The 20,571-nt window shown below is 42.7% G+C and overlaps 1 protein-coding gene across 3 annotated transcripts in view; it reads right to left on the reverse strand.

The window, feature by feature from the left end:
* Window positions 1-1,117: 1,117 nt before the first annotated feature.
* nr6a1a (nuclear receptor subfamily 6, group A, member 1a) overlaps window positions 1,118-20,571 on the reverse strand; it is a 155,632-nt gene continuing 136,178 nt past the window's right edge. For 2 of the 3 annotated variants that reach the window (XM_019860969.1, XM_019860971.1), the window contains 8 exons: window positions 12,910-13,140; window positions 10,837-10,892; window positions 9,730-9,890; window positions 8,341-8,571; window positions 6,050-6,304; window positions 3,197-3,318; window positions 2,957-3,109; window positions 1,118-1,271 (listed from right to left, as the gene is read on the reverse strand). In XM_019860969.1, coding sequence (XP_019716528.1) covers window positions 1,141-1,271; window positions 2,957-3,109; window positions 3,197-3,318; window positions 6,050-6,304; window positions 8,341-8,571; window positions 9,730-9,890; window positions 10,837-10,892; window positions 12,910-13,140 — 1,340 coding nt within the window. In that variant the 3' untranslated portion in view covers window positions 1,118-1,140. The remainder of the gene's footprint in view (window positions 1,272-2,956; window positions 3,110-3,196; window positions 3,319-6,049; window positions 6,305-8,340; window positions 8,572-9,729; window positions 9,891-10,836; window positions 10,893-12,909; window positions 13,141-20,571) is intronic. The other variant, XM_019860970.1, reaches the window with a different exon arrangement.

The following is a 20,571-nucleotide window of genomic DNA, read 5'->3' on the forward strand; positions in this document are numbered from 1 at the left end:
TTCATGACAACTGGCTCATGAAATTATTGAACGAGAACTGCTGATCAGTTGTTAGTTTCCCTCCAAATGACACCAAATCACATCTGCTGAATGCATGTGAGGGTGCAGGCGTAGCAGCAGCAGCATTTGGGAGGAAATCTGGCAATGTGCTCATCTGTCCATCAGAGGGTCTCCCCCTTGGATCAAGATTGATTCATTTCTTATACTTATCCTTCATTGACAAGAAATGTTTTGTCGAGCTATCAGCTCCACACCCATAAATGGGCATTTTGGAAAAAAAGAAAGAAAAAAACAAGCATTGCATAATACTTTGGTCAAAAAAAAAAAAAAATCAAACAAACAGCAAAGCTAGCTATCCTCCTTTACCCTTGCAATAAAGCCTTACATCCCCAGTCTCTGATTGTAAAAAATACCCGTATACTCCTTTTCCAAAGAAGATCCCACTGATCCAAATAGCTGTCACCTTCACTCATGGAAAGTTACGCCTCCCATAAGCAGAATGTCCAAGAGTCCGTGCAGCTCAAGTAGCTCATCTTTTTCCACTATCTAGTCATAAAACCTCACCACTTCTTAATGTTTGATTTGCACAGCTCCTTTGAACATTCAGACTCTTGATTGAGGTGCCAAAGCATCTATCGGAATTGTGTATAAGACTGGGCAACTCTTTATTAACACCACGAAAATAGCGATAACATCTTCCTGAGGTAGTCTCAAAACACTTATGTGTGTCTATCTTCCCCCATCCGAATAAAATAAACTCTTTTTTTTTCTTCTTCTTCTTTTAGTCTCGCTCGAACAATGGCAACACTGACACATTGAGCAAACTGGATACACACTTGTAAACTCCAAAGACCAATGCATCTATGAGCATTTGTTTTGTACAGAAGCATGTGCACAGTGTAAATCAGCATACATTCAGCTCTGTCGTGTAATAAATATAAAAAAAAGTCATTTAAAAAAAAAGAAAAGAAAAAAAAACTAGCTGCTTGTCACATTCATTGGAGGTGAGACCATTCCCTCGCCTTGAGGGTGGGGGAGGGGGTGGGGGTATTCTTCGGCGGAGGGGTGGGGGGTGGGAGTGGGGTTGGAGGTTTGATTGGGAGAGGGTTGTCGGTTATGCGGTCAGGGTCGGGGAGGCCTCTAATTTCCAGAGGAGGTGGTCACGCAGGGTGACGGGCCGGTCCTGTAGCTGGTCAGACTGGATTTGCAGGAGTGCAAGACTGCTTTGAACAAGAGGGGGAGCTGCTCCAGAGGAACATTGACCAACTTCCCTGAAAACACATACAACTGCTTTAGCTTTGCTTTCGTTCACGCCCAAAGGCACATGATGGGGCCGGTAGAGTTTTTTTGGCATAAAGGACGGTCTTGTCCAAACTGTACGAACACGAAAATGAAAAGACGGTTCCGTATCTTTCGACAACTGGTGCCTTGCATTTCCCAATGCAATCCAAGATTCTAATAAATAAATAAATAAATACTGTATTTTCCGCACTAAAAGGCGCACAAAACTAGCTGCTTGTCACATTCATTGGAGGTGAGACCATTCCCTCGCCTTGAGGGTGGGGGAGGGGGTGGGGGTATTCAAGGCACATGATGGGGCCGGTAGAGTTTTTTTGGCATAAAGGACGGTCTTGTCCAAACTGTACGAACACGAAAATGAAAAGACGGTTCCGTATCTTTCGACAACTGGTGCCTTGCATTTCCCAATGCAATCCAAGATTCTAATAAATAAATAAATAAATACTGTATTTTCCGCACTAAAAGGCGCACTGGATTATGAGGCGCACCTTCAATGAATGGCTATTTTGTATTTTATTTTCATACATTGGACGCATCGCATTATAAGGCACAATCTACAATGCCTCCACTAGATGGTGCTACGCTCCTTCCATTGAACTCGAGAGGTGTCCGTTCAACTCGAGAGGCATTCATGACCGCCTCTGAAAAACCTAATTTACTGTACTTAAATGAAACTACAAAAATTGAAAATAATGCATCAAAACAGAAAATCAAGTGAGGAAATCACAAAATAAATTCTATATCCCCCCCCTACAAAATTTATTTTGTGATTTCCTTGCTTGATTTTCTTTGTAGTTTCATTGAAGTAATCATTAATTTAGGTTTTTCGGAGGCGGCCTTGAACACCTCTCGAGTGGAACGGAAGAAGAGAAGGCACGGAGACGGACAAAGACGTGCAGTACCTGTATTTGTTGAGACTGTGAAAACCATTAATAAAGTCTGCATTTAAAAAAATAAATAAATAAAACCACAGCTCTCCTTTTTTCAACAAATACAGGTGCGTCTTTGTCCGTCTCCGTGCCTTCTCTTCTTCCGTTCAACTCGAGAGGCGTTCATGACCGCCTTCGAAAAACGCATTGGCATTTCCTTGATCATAGCGCTAACACAACGATCAGATGTCAGTAGTAGTTATTTATTCCTTTGTTGTGTATTCACAAATGATGAAATCACATATAAATTCTGTAGAGGGCGGCTATAGAATTTATTTTGTGATATCCTCGCTTGCTTTTCAGTTTTAATCTAGTATTTTCAATTTTCGTTGTTTCATTGAAGTAATCGTTAGTTTACGTTTTTCGGAGGCGGTCTTGAACGCCTCTCGAGTCGAACTGAAGAAGAGAAGGCACGCAGACGGACAAAGACGTACCTGCATTTGTTGAGACTGTTTAAAAAAAACAACACCACAGCTCTCCTTTTTTCGGAGCTGCAACAAAAACTTATTTAATAAAGCAGCGACACAGTTCACTGAACCAACAACAAGTTATAACATTGTAAGCATGTCTCCAGCAAGCAGCCATCTTGGGGTCGACATATTACCGTAATGAACATAGACAAGGCGCACCGGATTTAAAGGCGCGCGGTGAGCTTTTAAGAAAATTGAAGACTTTTCGGTGCGCCCTATCGTGCGGAAAATACGGTACATCATTTATTCTGGTCTTACCTGCGATGCAGCGGATCTCTGGCAGACACATCATGATCTCAGGAAAGCGTTTGGGCTGGTGCGGGTACTTATACTCGGTGTAGTCCTGACACACATACCAGTAGCGCTTGTTCAGCTGCTCTAGCTGAGAGATGTTTGACAGTCCTCTGATATCTGCAGGGATGTAAAAGCACGCGCGCCGACATGAGGACCACAGTACGGATTAAATGAAATTATACAGCAAGTAGTTTGCTGTGGTACCTTGGTTTAGGAAGTTGATTGCTTTCATGCAGGCATACTCCTCATTGCTGATCTTCAACTGGTGGAATTTGCGAAAGAGATAGATCAGCCTCTCCATCACCTCCATGCCGTCCTCACTGAAACTGACCAATAGACAGACGATTTATTTACACAAACCCCGTGTCAAATCCAAAAAGTGGAGGTGGTTTCCTCTTCCTATTACTGGAAACAAATAACTATGAATTATGATTTCATTCTTTGAAAGTGCGTAAGAATCAGTTTGAAAAAGATCCACAAAGTTTAATTCACCTCACCTCACGTCATTGTTCTTATCTAGTTCATCAGAACATTGAAATCGGGGCTGCCACTTTAAATCACACGTGGGCTGCTAAGCCACCAGACTACAAACTGAGACATCAGTGCGGCGCTGTATATTAAGAGAAAGTGTGTCATGAGGTGAGATAATTCGAGCCTGATTTACACTTGGTCAAACCCCCACACATCCTTTATTACCAATAGTGAAAGACATAACACCGCATGCCAGACAGATGGTGCTAGCCACAGCTCTGTATTCGGGAGTCGTCCTATTCATGGACTGGTTCGCTGGCCCCATTCCAATTCTAATTTGCTCCAAGTGATCGCAAAAGGAATTATAAAGCATTTTGCAGATATAGAACTAACAGACTAGAACGACTGGCTGTCTTGGAGAATTGCTGCTGTGATATCTTCCTTAATTCTTCGTAAAATATTGGTTGGCCATTACAGTATCCGAAAATCTGACATCTCATACAGTAATCCCTCGTTTATTGCGGGGGCTACGTTCCAAAAACAACCCGTGATAAGCGAAATCCGAAAAGTAGTCATCTTCAGTTTTTACAACTTTTATGTATGCAACACTGTATTGAATGAAAACAAAGATTAAACCTTGTTTAGTCAGTGTGTTTTAAAAGTAAACCATCCATCCTTCCATTTTCTGATCTGCTTCTCCTCACAAGGGTCGCGGAGCGTGCCGCAGCCTATCCCAGTTGTCTTTGGGCAGTTTGCCGGGTACACCCTTAACTGGTTGCCAGCCAAACACAAAGACAAATAACCGTCTGCGCTGACCAAGAAAATGCAACTTTGAATTGGAGAGACGGCTGGGCCAAGACAGTTTTCAATGCGGCTACGTCACATAAGAGCTCCGCTTGTTGCTTGCAAGTATGGCTGCACGCGTTAGCTGCTATGGCATCTCGACAAATAGGTTCCACAAGCTACATAAGCTTGCTTTAATACAACCAGTGTAACCATAAAAATGCATTTGGATGCAGTTTGTCTTGATAAAGCATAAATATTTCCTACCACAGGTACACTTTTATATTCAAGCCAAAGTGGTGCTGTCTCGGGCAGTTAGCACATCGGCCTCACAGTGCAGAGGTGCAAATTCCGGCTCCAGCCTCCCTGTGTGGAGTTTGCATGTTCTCCCCGTACCTACGTGGGTTTTCTCCAGGTACTTTGATTTCCTCCCACATTCCAAAAACATGCACGGTAGGCTGATTGAATACTCTTAGGTGTGAGTCCCGAGGTGTGAGTGTGAGCGTGGATGGCTGTTTGTCTGTGTGTGCCCTGCGATTGGCTGGCAACTGGTTCAGGGTGTCCTCCACCTACTGCCCGAAGACAGCTGGGATAGGCGCCAGCACACTAACGACCCCCGTGAGGATATGCGGATCTGAAAATGGATGGATGGATGGATGGTGTTGTCTCGCTATTTGAATTGAGACCATGATCATTGAAACTCTGTGTGTGTACACGTGTACGTGTAAGTGCGTTTATGTTTGTGTGTGCACTACTTGTGTGTACAGAAAGAGGGCCTCAACATGGATGTGAGATTGTTTTCAGGAAAAAAAGTAGAAGTAAGAGTATTAGACCAAAAGGTCTATCTATCTAAAACAGATCTGAAAAAAGTACGGCGTGAGGGCCACCTGCGGTCTTGTCCACAGTCTCTGACCGACTCTCACAGTGACCGTCAAGTCTAGGTAAAATGTCAAATATGTCCTGCTTTTATTTTGAAACAGAATTTATTTTGATGTGCACGCGTATTGAAACTTGAAAACGCCTGTTAACAAGCAAGAACTACAACTTGGGTCTGCAGTGTTGCCAACTTTGCCTCTATTTAGCGACTATTCTGACCCCTTCAGCCATAATTTTCTTTTCCAAAAAGAGACTAACGAACTTGACAACAGTGGACAGTGAGAGGCGCTGCAATTGGTTGGCCCGTCGTGGGCGACCCTGTGAGAGCTCACTTTTGATTGGCTTACAGTAAGCAGAGACACGAAAAACTTCTCCTTGGCATTGGACGCTTTTCTTCACTTCATTGACGGTGTTATATTCCCTTGTTGTGATGGTGATGGTAACTAACTTGTGTTTTTTTTTTTAACTGAAATTTACCGCTAGAAGGTAACAGTGCACCAGTAGAGTGTACAAACTCCCCTTTTACTCAGTTTTATAATCAGGGTTGGACGAGCCACCGTACTTCCACAAAATGATGCATTTGCTGAGCATGTCTTTTCTGTTGTGGGACTGAGCAAAACATCAATCTGGAAGGGCCCCTGTCATGTACTATGACAGCAAAGATGGCTGGACTGGAGATGTGCTCTGGCGCAGAAATTGTCAATGCCCCAAACTTGTAAATCCATAAACTAACACTGTGTTTGTGTGATAGCAGGTCAGCAAAACCGCTAACCAATTAGCTGTTTCTCAATCACTCAAAGAGGAGTTAAAATGGAGGTAAGTAACTTTAACTGAGGTGTTGGATAAAATTGTAGGCTGTCATAAAAATATTCATCTCATGGACTGAAAATAAAGGAGTGCCTCTCTGTCATCCCCGCAGCCGCTCACCCCTGCAGCTCGTCGTCAGATGGCGTGTACTTGGCCGTGACATTGGCCAGGTCCCCGAAGATCTGGGCGCTGTATATTGTGAGACAGGAGAGCAGGATGAGCTCCTGCCAAGTGGAGCTGAGCAGGCAGGTGTAGTCCTCGATGGAGAGCTCGCAAAAGAAAGGCAACTTCTTGATCCATGAGATCTGACGGAAGAGCAGCTCATCTGCCAGGCGACACAGCAAGGCAAACAGCTCCACCTGTGTTACCTTGTAGCTTATGTACGGGGGAGAAAAAAGACAATTTAAAAAGGAGAGGGAAAAATATACACACATTTAATGGTGACATTGTCATAGCATGTTCAACCATATTACACGGAAAAAATTGATACGATTCATGGGGATAGCGACAGCCAGGCCACCTTGATGTAAATTTCCAAAAAGACACAGACACTCCCCTAAAAGTGAATAGAATAGCCTCTATAAACATTTCAAACCATAAATATATCACAAACTATGATCCCAAAACACTGAAGTCACATTTCAAATGCTTACCAACATCTCCAATTATTATATAAAAATTCAGTACAACTTGACAGCTAAGAACAAATACAGTACACAATGTCCAGTACCTGCATGTACACTTCAAAAATTCAAATGACGACGATAATGATGATTATGATGAGGATAAAATTCCACTGGTTTGGATGCCATGCTCATGATCAGGAGCCAACTCAGACATGGCGTCGCCAGATTTCTTTGTAGTGGATGCCAAGAGGAGTCAATGTCGACTCATCGATGACGTCATTCAAATGCACCAACCCGAAAAAAAAGGTCACTGCCTCCAAACACAAACTGGTTCGGTCACCCCATCATATTCGGAGAATCATTCAGCCAATCCTGCCCAGAGACCTCCAAGGCCTCGCACACTTGGAACTTGTAAAACACCAATTCATGAAACACAATTGCAAGGTCACTACTCGCTTCGGTTTTCATTACTACAATACAAATAAAAAGACGACGGGGTAGGCGGGAATGCTTTGAATCATGTATTGTAGAAAACCCGTAGTTGTGTTACATGGATTGGTATTAAAGTTCTACAATTTCCATAGCAATGGTTTGATAAGATCCGACTGGTTGTGAGACCCTGAAGGTGTCTGTCATTCGTCATTGGATGAGGGAGACAGAATGAATCTGGTAGGAAGTTGAGAGAAAGACTAACTGGATGATTTCTTTGGCAAAATGCACTGTTCATTTTCTCAAGAAAGAGCATATTGATCAAGTATTATGTCTGTTTTTTCACAGTTACAGACATGTGTCTGGAGATTACGATGTCGGCTGATGTTAGGCTAACAGCTAGCATTAGCAAATGGCTTTTCAGATGGGCATGCAGCTCACTTGTGCTTTTGTTGTAGTTGAAGATAGCTTTGCATATTTTGCAAGTGACCGTGCCACGGGTATTTCATAAAATATTGCCACATGCTACAGGCACTGCTGCTAATTTGCTATGTGGACACAACAGCTGTTGATTTCAGCAAAACGTCCGTATTGTGGCTAAAACGCACGTGGCGATTAATCGACCTCAACTGTCATTGCTGAGTGGTAAAGTCGATGCGTCAACTTCTTGACAAGCCGTACTGCTTGACTGTCAATCACGAATCTAAATAGGTATCTGATAGAGCGAGTGTGTGTTTGTGTGTGCGTGTGTGTGTGTGTGTGCGTGTGTGTGTGTGTGTGTATTGCCGAACGCCACAACAAGTGTGGTTAAGCATAAATTTGGTTGTGTGCACAACTATTTTGGCGTGATTACACCACCATTAAACATTTGTTGCTTAATCTTTTACTGAAAATGAATATGAGCGCCGAGTAGTGGTTATGGGCCTCGTTGACTACTACTAATCGGAATTGGAATCGGCCTTGAAAAAAAAAAAAAAACATTGTTCTATGTCTAGCAAATGAAGTTATTTTCATTCTTCTGGGAAGACTGTCTCCAAGACTGTGGAATTTGTGAGAATTATTTACACATGCATTCAAAAGAACATTTGTAAGGTCACACATAGGCCTGACATATCTTTGTTTCTATGGAGGCACTGGCGTGTTGGAACCTTCTTTCAACTGTGTCTGGGAAGTTAGTTGCAGTTGCCAAATAAATTATTTTATGAACCATATCAAGAGCCCTGTGAAAAATAGCAAACGTTGACTCGTCAGTAACGAAAAATAAAGACAGACCATATACTATGTACACAATATATTGCGATGGCTTCTGAAGGCAACCGTTTCAAGGAGGGGTGTACAATGTATGTGTGTCCTCACCCATCTTCTATCAGCATCGGGGTGGCCAGTGGGGCCAGGTCTTCAGCCGCCACCAGCTGCAGCACTAATGGATGGGACTGCGGGTAAAGGCTGCGGGGCTGGGGGGCCAGCAGACCAGACTGGGCAGCATAACTAAAGAGGTGTGGCAGAAGCTGGTAGTGTGTTGACATGGAGGTGTTGATGTACTGATCTCTGAGGGCTGCTGTGTAGCCGTTCATCTCGGTGGAGCGACTGGAAAAAGGAAAAGAGGAGTTGACAAAACATCTGTTTGACAATCCTGATAAGTTCATATTTGTGTATTTGCCACAAAAAAACACATCTATCCATATCATCGAAATCCATCTTTGATGGTGGCCAGCAGAAAACTGACTGCAGAGAAGGTTCATACACATTTTCATTGCGTTGGGTCCATAGATTCGCCAAAGGTTCCCAAAAAGTGACAAAAGAGTGTCAAATAGTTGCTAGTCTTTGTGACGCTTTCCTAAATAGCCACGGCAAGTCGCCACCAGTTGTCTTTCGCAAACACTTTCCCAAGCAATTGCGGCAGTTGCCTCTAAGCATCGCTAAAGTCGCTAAATATCACGAAGGACAGAGTTGACCCTGATATTCACCAGCATTGGTCAGAAAAGTGGACCAATGCAACTTTTGTTGCCTTTGCAAGCATTTGCTGAACCGAACCCAACCAGATCATATGCAAATTCACTGAACCTTTCTTTAGTGAAAAATAAAAATATGATTTTTTTACAAATTCAAGACATTAAAAATGCATTTCTTAAAAACAGAAAAAAGTCAATACAAATTCAAGTTTTTTTAATTGTATGGTAGAGGCTCTGTCGAATCCCTGAGACCGATTCACTGAACCCCGAGGGTTCGATCGAACCCAGGTTAAGAACCACTGCTCTAAACACAAGTGGGATCCTTTACTTTGAACAGCAAAATTTACATGGGTCTTGTACCTGCATGCCATGGCATAGTCCACATCGGCATTTTGTTATTCTGGGACACTTTATCTCAGATTGTAGTTGATAAGACAAACGCGACTATTTCTCCGATTAGCTATCAGCTGCAAAGCTGAGGAGATAAAGCCGTTGATATAAAATAAATATCATCACGCGAGGGCCTAGACATGATTCGTCCTTGTTGAGTAAAGATAGACAATGGGCACTTCTTCATTACAAGAAGAGCTGATAGTGCAGCGAGTTCTTTATTTTTGATGTCATTGCCGTGCCTGAAGAGCCGCAAACGAAGGCATTCTTCATGCAATGAATACTTTAATTCAAGTCTTGCGGAAGATGAATGAGGTATTACACTGTCAGGGCCGGCTCATTATCTCAGTGGCGGACCGAGTGGCGGTGATGCGCAATCCAGCGGATGAGACAAGCAACTCACTTGGATGACAGTGTGGAGGCAGGTGAAGGCTGGTTGCCCTCCGAAGCTCCGTTGCTGGGAGAGCTGTGGTCGCTGTCGCCGTTGTTGCCCCATGTGTGCTCTGGGGCGTCCTCCTTGAATTCCTGGCCTGACATGATACGCTCAATCTCCTCCTCCGTGATCTGAAACATGCACAGTGACACTTCTGGGCCCGGGGAAATTTACAGCATGTCCTTTTGACCAAAAGCACAGAGGAGCTCAATTCCATTAATTTGCATGTACGACCAAGACAGTGCTTTTCACTCGAATGTTCAGGAGCAAGGACGTTGTCACACAATGAAAGGGACCTTGAGAGAAAGAAACAAAAGTGTGTGTGTGTGTGTGTGTGTGTGTGTGTGTGTGTGTGTGTGTGTGTGTGTGTGTGTGTGTGTGTGTGTGTGTGTGTGTGTGTGTGTGTGAGTGTGTGTGAATGTGTGTTTGTGTGAATGTGTGTTTGTGTGCGTGCGTGCGGGTATACACAATTAAAATTGCAAGCCCGTGCAAAGAGAGAACTGACAAAAAGCTATGTTTAATAAATTAGGATGTCATGAGTGTTTTTCAACATTTCTGGCCAGGGTCAATTTGGTTTCAGCCCATATACTGAAACAGCAATTCATTTCTTTTGAATAGAATAAATGATTCTGCCTTTTTATGCATGCCAATATGTCAGTTTTTCTTCCTTGCATTGAATAAATTGAGCTGGAATGAATTGAGCACATCTCCACTTTTCTCTTCAATTGTGTTTTGATGTTACTTAGCCTCATGTCTCGCATTTTCGTTCCCAACCATTTTCACTCTTGCCAAAGTTAAAAACAAAGCCACGCTGAATAGAAAATACTGCGCTAATATAGTGACGATACAAGGTCAAGGTTTACTATCGTTATATACTTCACAAGCATTCTCCCACCAGCGCTATTGCTGCTACAGCTCTCCACTATTTATGTCAATGATTTATGCTCTCATCATTATACAAGCGATGAAATCTTGGCTTCAGTTCAGCCTGAATATTTGTTTATAGTACGAGACAGCTCAGTCAATGTTTCAGAGAGAACATCAAAAACAGTTATTGTAAAGTGTCAAATGATTTACCTGAACCGGCCCAATGCTTTTGTTCCTCCCTCCTGGCATGCCATCCTCTCTGATTGCTGTGTGGTTAAAAAAATATACATACATGTACATATGAATAAAATAATTTCAACATCATTTTTATTGTTGCCCACAGTGATTATAAATACTTAAGCTCTATCTAGTGGGTGACACTAGATTCTAAAAGAAGAATACAAAAGTTGACGAGCTAGAGATTTCTCTCAATTCTAACTATGGCCTTTCCTGTTTTCGATCGATAGACGTCAATCAAATCAATTTCCTGAGTCAAGCGATGCTCACGTTAATTAATGCAAGTTACTAGGAGTGCAACACGTAACGTTTCCATAAGGGGGCAGTAAAGAACCGACTAAACTCTTCCCACACTGACGTTGGAAAGCGACAGTAAATTTAACATTTAACCACGTCTTGATATATTCCAAGGACCTTAGAATATTTATAAATAGGCCCCAAATTATTTAAAATTTGTCTTAAAGTGAGTTTTTATGGCTTGAAATGGCTGACAACGACTCAAGTAAGTGGCTGACTGTAACTGCATGTAAAACATCCTGAACAAGAACAACAATAATAGTCATAATGATAATAATAATAATAATAATAATAATAACAATAATAATACTGCGACTGACACTCATGACACTTTTTATGAGACAAGTAAACTAAACAGTACTTTACAAGTTATCAAAATACACGTGCAATGTATTTATGTACGTTGTAGGCCTATGCATGTACACATTTGGATATACAGTAATTGATGTGACTTTAAAGACCATCGTGGTTAGTGAAACAACAATAGAGTTTTTATAAGTCTTAATGATACTTTGACACCTGGCGACACCATATGCTTATCAACTCCTTGTGGGAAAACTGCTTCAGCTGTCTCAGGTTTCAAGGGCGTGGCCTGTTGTGGCTCCTTCGGGAGATTTCTACCTGCTTTCATTTAAGGCCATTGTGAAGTGGTCAGATGTTTTGTTCTAAGCTATTCTTGCAAGTTTCGGCTTTCTGTTGAGTATCTAGTCTGTTGATGGACCCCTGCATCTGAGGCCAAACTTTCTAACACTGCGAGCCATATTTTGCTCCAGGATGAGTTGTTAGTCTTGAGATCATTGAGTTGTTATAGGGGGAAGTCAAGTCATTTTTATTCATGTTTTTATTTTTACACTAATATGTTATATAAACACTGCATTCTCAGTAATATTGTGCTTGTGGAATATGAATTATCAGCAACCTGTTTTTAGCCATCTCAGGGGGTGGTCATTTTGCCACTTGTTGTTGACTGTAAATGACATGACAGTGTCTCAGGGTTCAAGTAACGACCAATCGCGGCTCAAACCCAGAAAACAGCTGAAAATGGCTACACCCTGAAGTAGATAGAAGTAGATATTGAATGCTGTTAATCATGTTTAACATCATCACAGTGCAGCAGATGAGTTGATAAAATTACAGCTTTACTGATTTGGGCTTTCGCTCATCTCGTGGGGGCGCACAGGATATATTGTAAAAAAAATAAAAATAAATAAATAAATCGATTTTTGAGCTAATGCGACTTGTCCACAAGCTCCAATTGCGTCTCTTCAAACCACAAAGCTTCTTTTTTGAAGCTTTTGTGGATTGTTGACATGCATTTTAGCAACTTCCACTCACCAAGTTATTCGGTAGCCTCTTATTTTTTTTCTTTGACAAAGGGTATCAATAATGTTTTCCACCTATTTTTGAAGAGTATGTATGTATGCATGGAGGAGCATGGTATTCTTGTTATCTAAATGCCAGTGTTTAATATGAGTCATCCAGGTCATGGTAATTTGCAAAGGTTGAATCAAGACAAGTGAAGTCCTCTTGAAATATCCTCAACAAACAAAAGAACCCAGATGCCTCGATTCAAACTGCAGATTACTTGTCTGAAAAGTGTTTTTTTTTTTCATGTTTATGTCCAAGGAGGCAGCATCAAAGATTACAAAACATAACAAGGCAATTCTGCATTGTACTCTATTTGAATTACAGTAGTGAATTGATGTTGAGTCTTAAAACGTTACCGTCAATTGGCAGCCCATAGTTTACCTTTGCGGTTCATCCCCATTTGCAGACACTTGAGTAGGCGGCAATACTGGCAGCGGTTGCGTTGCTTGCGTGACATCTCGCAGTTCTTGTCCCTGCTGCATCGGTACACGCGCTTGTTGCAAATGCTGCGCTTGAAGAAACCCTTGCAGCCTTCACAGGAAATGATGCCATAGTGTAGGCCTGTGGCTCGATCTCCACAGATAAGGCAAGTCCGTTGCTCAGCTGGATCATCTGCAGAGGTTCAATGGAAATACAGAAAGAAAATAATCCTTCTTCACTAGCAGGATTTTGTTGCCCCAAATCTTTGCCATGAAAAAAAAATGTAGGTGCAAAAACCTCCTTCCGGGCATAAGTTTTTAATTGCGATTTCGGGGGTGGTTGGGGCTTAAGTGCTTGCCGGGTGCTGGCTAATCTAGTGGGATGTTAAACTACAGCTCTCATTTTGTGAAAGTGGAGGTGTAATCGGCACAAGGACATACGTCTCGCGCATATTTTATTCAGGAGCTGGGATGAGGATTTGTTTACAGTCTCACCTTTCTATGCTCCAAACAACAGCCTTGATTATCACATGAACAGACAACAACCTCGTGCTAAGTCAGAAATTAAGTCGTGTGGCATGAAGTAAAAATGCTTTATCCTCTTATTATTTCACGGTACTTTGAAGGTACACGTGTACAGTGGTGAAACATTCAGCCATTAAGTTGTCAAGAAGAGAACACGTCTTTGAAGCTGATATTTGGTGTAGCCGAGACTTTCGAGAGGATTAAAGAGAAACATCAGACTGCAGTCTGCTCAAGAAACTTCAACAGTCATCATGGTAGATGCTGTGAAAATGTAACAACAGCAGTTGTGAGGAAGCTGTCAAAAAGCTTTTCTTAATCTCCCCCCGCCACATCTACTTTAATGCCCCATAATACATATAATCAACTCTACAAGGAAGAACAGCTTTCGTGAGGAGCGCATCTTGAAAAGTGTTTATAATCCTAAACATCATTATTGATTGAATTGTAGCCTAACTGATTTAGGCTGAGCCGCATTGCGATCTTTTTATTTCACTTATCACACTCAATTACAGTCCTCCAAGGGGAACGCACACACTGCTGTATGCTCATGTTGCGTCACAGAGCCAACCAGATCACACACAGATCAGTACAAGCCATGTATTCTTAAGCATACATGAGAAAAGGCACTAACCTGTTTAAATATACTGAAGCCTGATATAAATATATGTATATCTACCGTATATCTATCCATATATCTATATATGCGGCCCGGTGATCCAGTGGTTAGCGTGTTGACCTCACAGTGCAGAGGTCGTAGGTTCGATCCGGCTCTGGCCTTCCTATGTGGAGTTTGCATGTTCTCCCCGGGCCTGTGTGGGTTTTCTCCGGGTACTCCGGTTTCCTCCCACATTCCAAAAACATGCATGGCAGGCGGATTGAACACTCCAAATTGTCCCTCGGTGTGAGTGTAAGCGTAGATGGTTGTTTGTCTCTGTGCCCTGCGATTCGCTGGCAACCGGTTCAGGGTGGCCCCCTTCTACTGCCCGAAGACGGCTGGGATAGCGGATCGGAAAATGGATGGATGAATGGATCGATCTCTCTCTCTCTCTCTCTCTCTCTCTCTCTCTCTCTCTCTCTCTCTCTCTCTCTCTCTCTCTCTCTCTCTCTATATATATATATATATATATATATATATATATACAGTAATGACGTCGTTTATCGCAGGGGTTCCGTTCCAAAAAGAACCAGTGATAAGTCAAATCCGTGAAGTAGGATTTATTAAAAAAAAGCAAAAAAATGTGAGGGGGACAAAATTTCAAATGTGCTGTATGTTTCACATTTTGGTCTTTGGTTTCATTGTATCAATGAAACATACAGCACATTTGACAATAAAGTTGTACGTGGTACTTGATAGTCAGCTTTATTTTTTACAGTTATACAATACTGAACAATGGATACAGTGTAGAGGCGAATGCTCTAAAACTGCAAGGGAAGCTTTTCTTCATGATGATTGGATGATCTCTCTGAGGCTGAATCTCTTTTTGATTGACAGTGAAATGAGCCAATCACCGATCTTATGGTGAAGGCATCCTTTTCATTTTTTTGAAAAGGAATGCAGAGTAGAATTCACATATAAATAAACGGACACATTTTATGATGTAGGCCGAAATTGAGCTTCCCCTCCTTGACAAACCAGCATCCTCCATTGATACAATGAAACCAAAGACCAAACATTTGCAAAGGTAAATTTGGCAAGCTGTACAGAGACGAGGTGCGGAGACTGTTCACGTTGGTCAGTCCCTTAGCCAATCCGGATGCAGAACACAATTCACTGTTTAAAAGCATTAAAAAAACTGCACCAAAAGAATCTGTGAAACTGAGGAGGCCTTAACCCATGACCTAAGGAGGAAACTTGTTTCAGCCACTTGTATCCAGAACCTTATTCATTTTGTCAGGACCCACAGCTCGTGACCATAGGTGAGTGTAGGAATGTAGACCGACTGGTAAATTGAGAGCTCCGCTTTCTGGTTCAGCTCCCTCTTCACCACAACAGACTGATACTGAGTTGCATTACTCCGGGCACTCTGGGTGCATAAAAACATAGATGTAATACTGAGGCCACCAAACTGGACACTATCAAGGCTTTGACTGCGCTTAGAAATTCTGTTCATAAAGGTTATAAAAAGAATCTGTGACAAAGGGCAGCCTTGGCAGAGTCCAACCCTCACTGGAAAAGAATCCAATTTACTGCCGGCAATGTGGACTCAACTCGGACATTGGTTGTACAGGGATCGAACAGCCCATACCAGCATCTGAGAGCCTATACTCCCGGAACACCCCCCACAATATACCCCCCTGGGTACATAGTCGAACGCCTTGTCCAAGTCCACAAAACACATCCATTGGGTGAACTCCAAACGGACCCTTGCGGAGGGTGTACTGTGGAGCTGGTTAATTTTTCTATGGCCGGAACGAAAACCACACTGGTTCTCCTGAATCTGAGATTCGACCTTTCGATAGACTCTTCTCTCCAGCAACCCTGAACGGACATGACCAAGGAAGCTGAGGAGTATGATCCCTCTTCTCTATAGTTGGAACACACTCTTCTTCTGTCTGCCAGTCAGAGGCACTGATCTCAGCCACCCCAGGGCTTTGCCGCTGACGAGCTTTTAAACCACCTTGGTGGCTTCGGCCCCAGTGATAATAGAGCTTACCTCAGAGTCCCCTGATTCTACTTCCTCAAAGGAAGGCGTGTTGTTGGAACTGAGGAGGCCTTGAAAGTATTCCCCACACGATCTCACAATGTCTCATATCTAGGTCAGTCGTGCCCCATCACTTGAACACACATTGTCAATGGATCACGGTTTCCGCCTCCTGAGACATTGGTAGTGGGCCAGATTTTCTTCAAAGCCATCCAGAATTCATTTTCAATGGCCTCACCGAAGTCCTCCCATGCTCGGGTTTTTGCCTCTCCGATCACCAAAGCGTCATTCCGCTTGGCCAGCCCATACCCGCCCACTACCTTCCGAGTACCATCAGCCAAAAAGGCCCAATGGGACTCCTTCATCAGGTTGATGTCAACCCTTACCGCCGTGTCCACCAGCGGGCACGGGGATTGCTGCCACGACAAGCCCCAACCACTTTACGGCCACAGCTCCGATCAGCCGCCTAAACTATGGAGGCGCGGAACATGGTCCGTCCAAACTCAATGTCTCCCTCCTCCCCCGGTGTTCCTCTCAATCACGCATTTCCAGCACTTACTCTCACACCTGTTCCTTACCTTTCTGCAACTCCAGAGTGGAAGAGAGTCCAAGCCCTCTCGAGAAAACGGTACCTGAGCCACAACTGTGTGTGGATAGAGTCTGGCTATAGCTAATCAGAACTTCTCTGCGCTTGGGCTCCTTCCCTACCAGAGAGGTAACATTCCATGTCCCTACAGTTACCTTCTTCCGTCAGTAATCGGACTGCCTTTGGCTGCCATCCATTATGCACCCGACCCCAATTGATTAATTAAATTTAAAATTATTTTGTGTTGGGTCAAAATCAGATAAAAGTTAACAATTCCATATGAAACATATTGTATCTCTTTGCGATATCTATTTGGTGCTGCCCATTATTGAAACAACTATATTTTTTCTGTATCTTGTGTCATCCTCTTTGACATTGTTAAATAATAACCACAGGTATGGCAATAAATCAGTTTTTATATTCAGTAAATTTACGTGATGGTCGATGCAATGTATACTTTTCAGTACAAGCCATGTATACTTAAGCATACCGCTCTGAACTTTAAAAACTTTACTTCTAGTATACAGTACTTGATTAAACTACTTTTTGCTCAAGGCCTGTATCTAACAGAGAGTCCCAGTTCAGCTCTAATGTATGAAGGATGTTTTTCAGGGCAATGTGGGCATCTACAAGTCTTTCATCCGGTCGCCATCCACAGTCCAACAGTCCGCCTGAGCGGGCGAACCAGGAACTGGAGATGCTCTTCATTCTTTCTGCGACAAAAACCCTTCTTCATGGTCTCTCCACCTTCCTTGAGTAGAATACACTCACATTACGCTCTTTTGTTGCGCTCTTGTTTTACAATCGCCTCTGGAAGTGCTGGTGGGAGGAGCTTCCCAGTCACGCCAGTTGGCAATTATTGCCATCTGTTTTTTTTTTTTTTAACTCAGTCAGACAGTCGCTAGGAAGGTGCCAGGTTATTACTTAAAAACGCTTGTAAACAGAGGCAGGATCCACTCCAAACTTGTAGCCAGTCAGTTGTGAAGACAACCATTAGCAGCTTTTGCACGATTTATTTATTTTTTTTAAGATGCCAGGTCAAATGAAAAGTAAATACAAATTAAGAATATGTATTTATATACTTATTTTATGTTGCTCTTGATTACACAACTGTGTTAAATATTTAATAAATGTATGAATTTATAATGTTATTAATGGTGAAGAAATTCTGTTGAAGGTTGCCCTAATGATTATAAATAAAGATTAGTTGTAAATTTGAACAGCTGAAGAGGTGAAAAGGAATGTGTGGTGATTTGACCTTTGAGATTTGACCAACTTGGCCATATTGTATTTATTGGATAGTCTCTGGATCAATATGGCTTTCAGACAGAAATAACCTCTGGTAGATTGAAGACTTGAATTCTGGGAAGAATCTGTGACCTCATCCAATGAGGTCTCTTCACTTTTTGGATATGTGATACATAATTTTGGTGTTCAGCTTTTTTACACACTAAGTCTTCAAGCAAACAACATCACAAAACATTATTGCAAGTTGGATTTTTAACCGTTTTCAAACACTGACAACTAAACAAAGAACACAAGTGTGTAATTGTGAAACACAATTCGGACGGTGCATGTTTCTAAATCTGAGTGTTGTGTAAATTGCCCCCACCAACACACACACACACACACACGCACACACACACACACACACACACGCACACACGCACACAACCCACACACAATTTTGTTTAACCCAAACACAGCCAAAAATGAAAGCTCATGTTGCTATAGCTGATGCAAGGATGTCAGTATATGTGCTTTCCTCAAGCTCAAGCGCCACAGACAGAGAGGAGGAGAGGGATAGACACAGCAGGGCAGAAACAACTGTCCAACAGGTTAATGCTACCTGCCGGGCCGGCAGATTAACCTGCACATCTGATGAATGTTAGACTCTTGTGTAATGCAGCAAACTGTTCTCCCCACAGAAGTGACCTTTACCCTCCTTTGGGTCTACATGTGGTTGGTTACACAGCCGATAATGAAATGTAGACTGCCTGTTTCGAGAATGTCTTTTTTGTGTGGACCATTTTTTCACACAGTGGTTTGGTGAAGCGGAAAGGACCACACCAAATGTTTAAAGCAAAGTAAGACACTCTAACAGAGGTGTATTATCATGATATTTGATGCATTATCAGTAATTAAGAAGCGTACTTACAAAACCTAGAGGCACTTCTAATACCCCTTTCCCACTGCCGCAAAACCACGGGTAAACACGCTTTTTTGGGCAGTGGGAAAGGCTCACATGCCAGTGTCGATCCGTGTCGATCCATGTCCACCAGCATGCCATCGGAGGCGGGTTGTGATCGCCTCCGATCGCCTCCGCTTGCAGTTTGAAAGCCTAACACGGGACTTCCTGGTAATTATGTGATGACATAGGGCGGTACGTGATGCGTCATAACATTGCGCGCCATCGGCCTCGTATATAGCATGCCCCCACAACAAAGCTAGGAGATCGCCCCTTAAGCTGTTGTCTCAGTAGTAGCAAAGAGTTGATCTTCCACTGCTTTTCGACCATTTTGAGGACGGTAAAAAGCATGATAAAAGAAAGAATCGCCTTCTGTTGGTCAATGGGATCAATATGCCAATTGGTTGCGTGTCGCCACGGATCACTACTACCCACTAATTTCAGTGGGAAAGGGGTATCTGTGTTGTGGTCCATAATGCTGCCGTTCATGCAGACATGAATGGGCTAAATTCTTGGCTAGTGCCCCAATACCCAGTAATTGTTGGTGCCAAGTGTGAATGACTTCATGTGGCGACCCCTGCTGGAACAAGCCAAAAGTCACAGCAACATGGAAAAAAAAAAAAATGTTACGCAATGCTATGATGATTTTGGCCAAATGTCGCAAGATTGTCGGCCACTTCAAGCATACTCCATCAAACATCTAAGAATTAAAGGAGCGGCAAGTTGTACACGGACGTAAACAAGAACAGCTGCCGCAGGACATTGTAACAAGATGGAATTCCACCGGCAGCAGAAGAGTAAGATTGCCATGCTGACTAAACAAGAGCTGAGCAAATTGCAAAAGCTACTTAAACACTGCAGCAGTGTTGCTTTCGTCAACGATGACGACAAAATTATTTAGTTAACGCCCCTTTTTTTCATAACGTTAACGAGATAATGACAACGTGGCTCTCTGATGACTAAAATATGACGTGACGAATGTGAGTTTTTGTTGACGAGACTGGACGAAATTATCAACGTGTGGTCTGTGAAACGTAAATGCATGACATCTCTTCTTATTATGCATGTATTCTGTCTGCCAAATACAGAGATGAAAGTGGACTTTTCTGAAAATTCCGGGAAAAAAATAAATAAATAAATGTGTGTGTGTGCGCGCGTACTTGGCCGATCAAGCATGAATTAGTTTACACAAAACGCTATTCAAATACTCGACATTCAATGATTAATCTTCCTTTTGTGTGCACACGTGTACCCTTTGTGGCTTCCGTTCGGGCCAAAATTTCGAAATCTCCAAGATATGGCGAGGCCATGAGAATGCGAGGTGAGGGTATTACTGTTGTGGCGACTCCACTCAAGCTAAGCGAGCCTCAGCAGTAGATAGTCCGCTGCTCTCTGCTGCGCGTGTTTCAACGCGAACATGTACGCAAGCGCGTCTTTTGATTTCAACCAATCAGCGCCGACGCAAATGACGTCACACACGACAACAGCTAAGCTAAGTTAGCCGAGACGACACTCGACGTCGGAGGGACACGATTTTCTGCCAATCTGTGTTTTTCCCTTTTTGGCCAAATATATTTTTTACGACAACTGTCTTGTTGACGGCGTCTTTTATTCGTTCCACTGGGGTTTAGCAGGTGTGTTTATAAAGAGACGAAAATTGTTTGGGGACTATCCCCCACGTTC

This window comes from Hippocampus comes, unplaced genomic scaffold, assembly GCF_001891065.2.
Source record: "Hippocampus comes isolate QL1 unplaced genomic scaffold, H_comes_QL1_v1.1 scaffold130, whole genome shotgun sequence".
Lineage (NCBI taxonomy): Eukaryota > Metazoa > Chordata > Actinopteri > Syngnathiformes > Syngnathidae > Hippocampus > Hippocampus comes.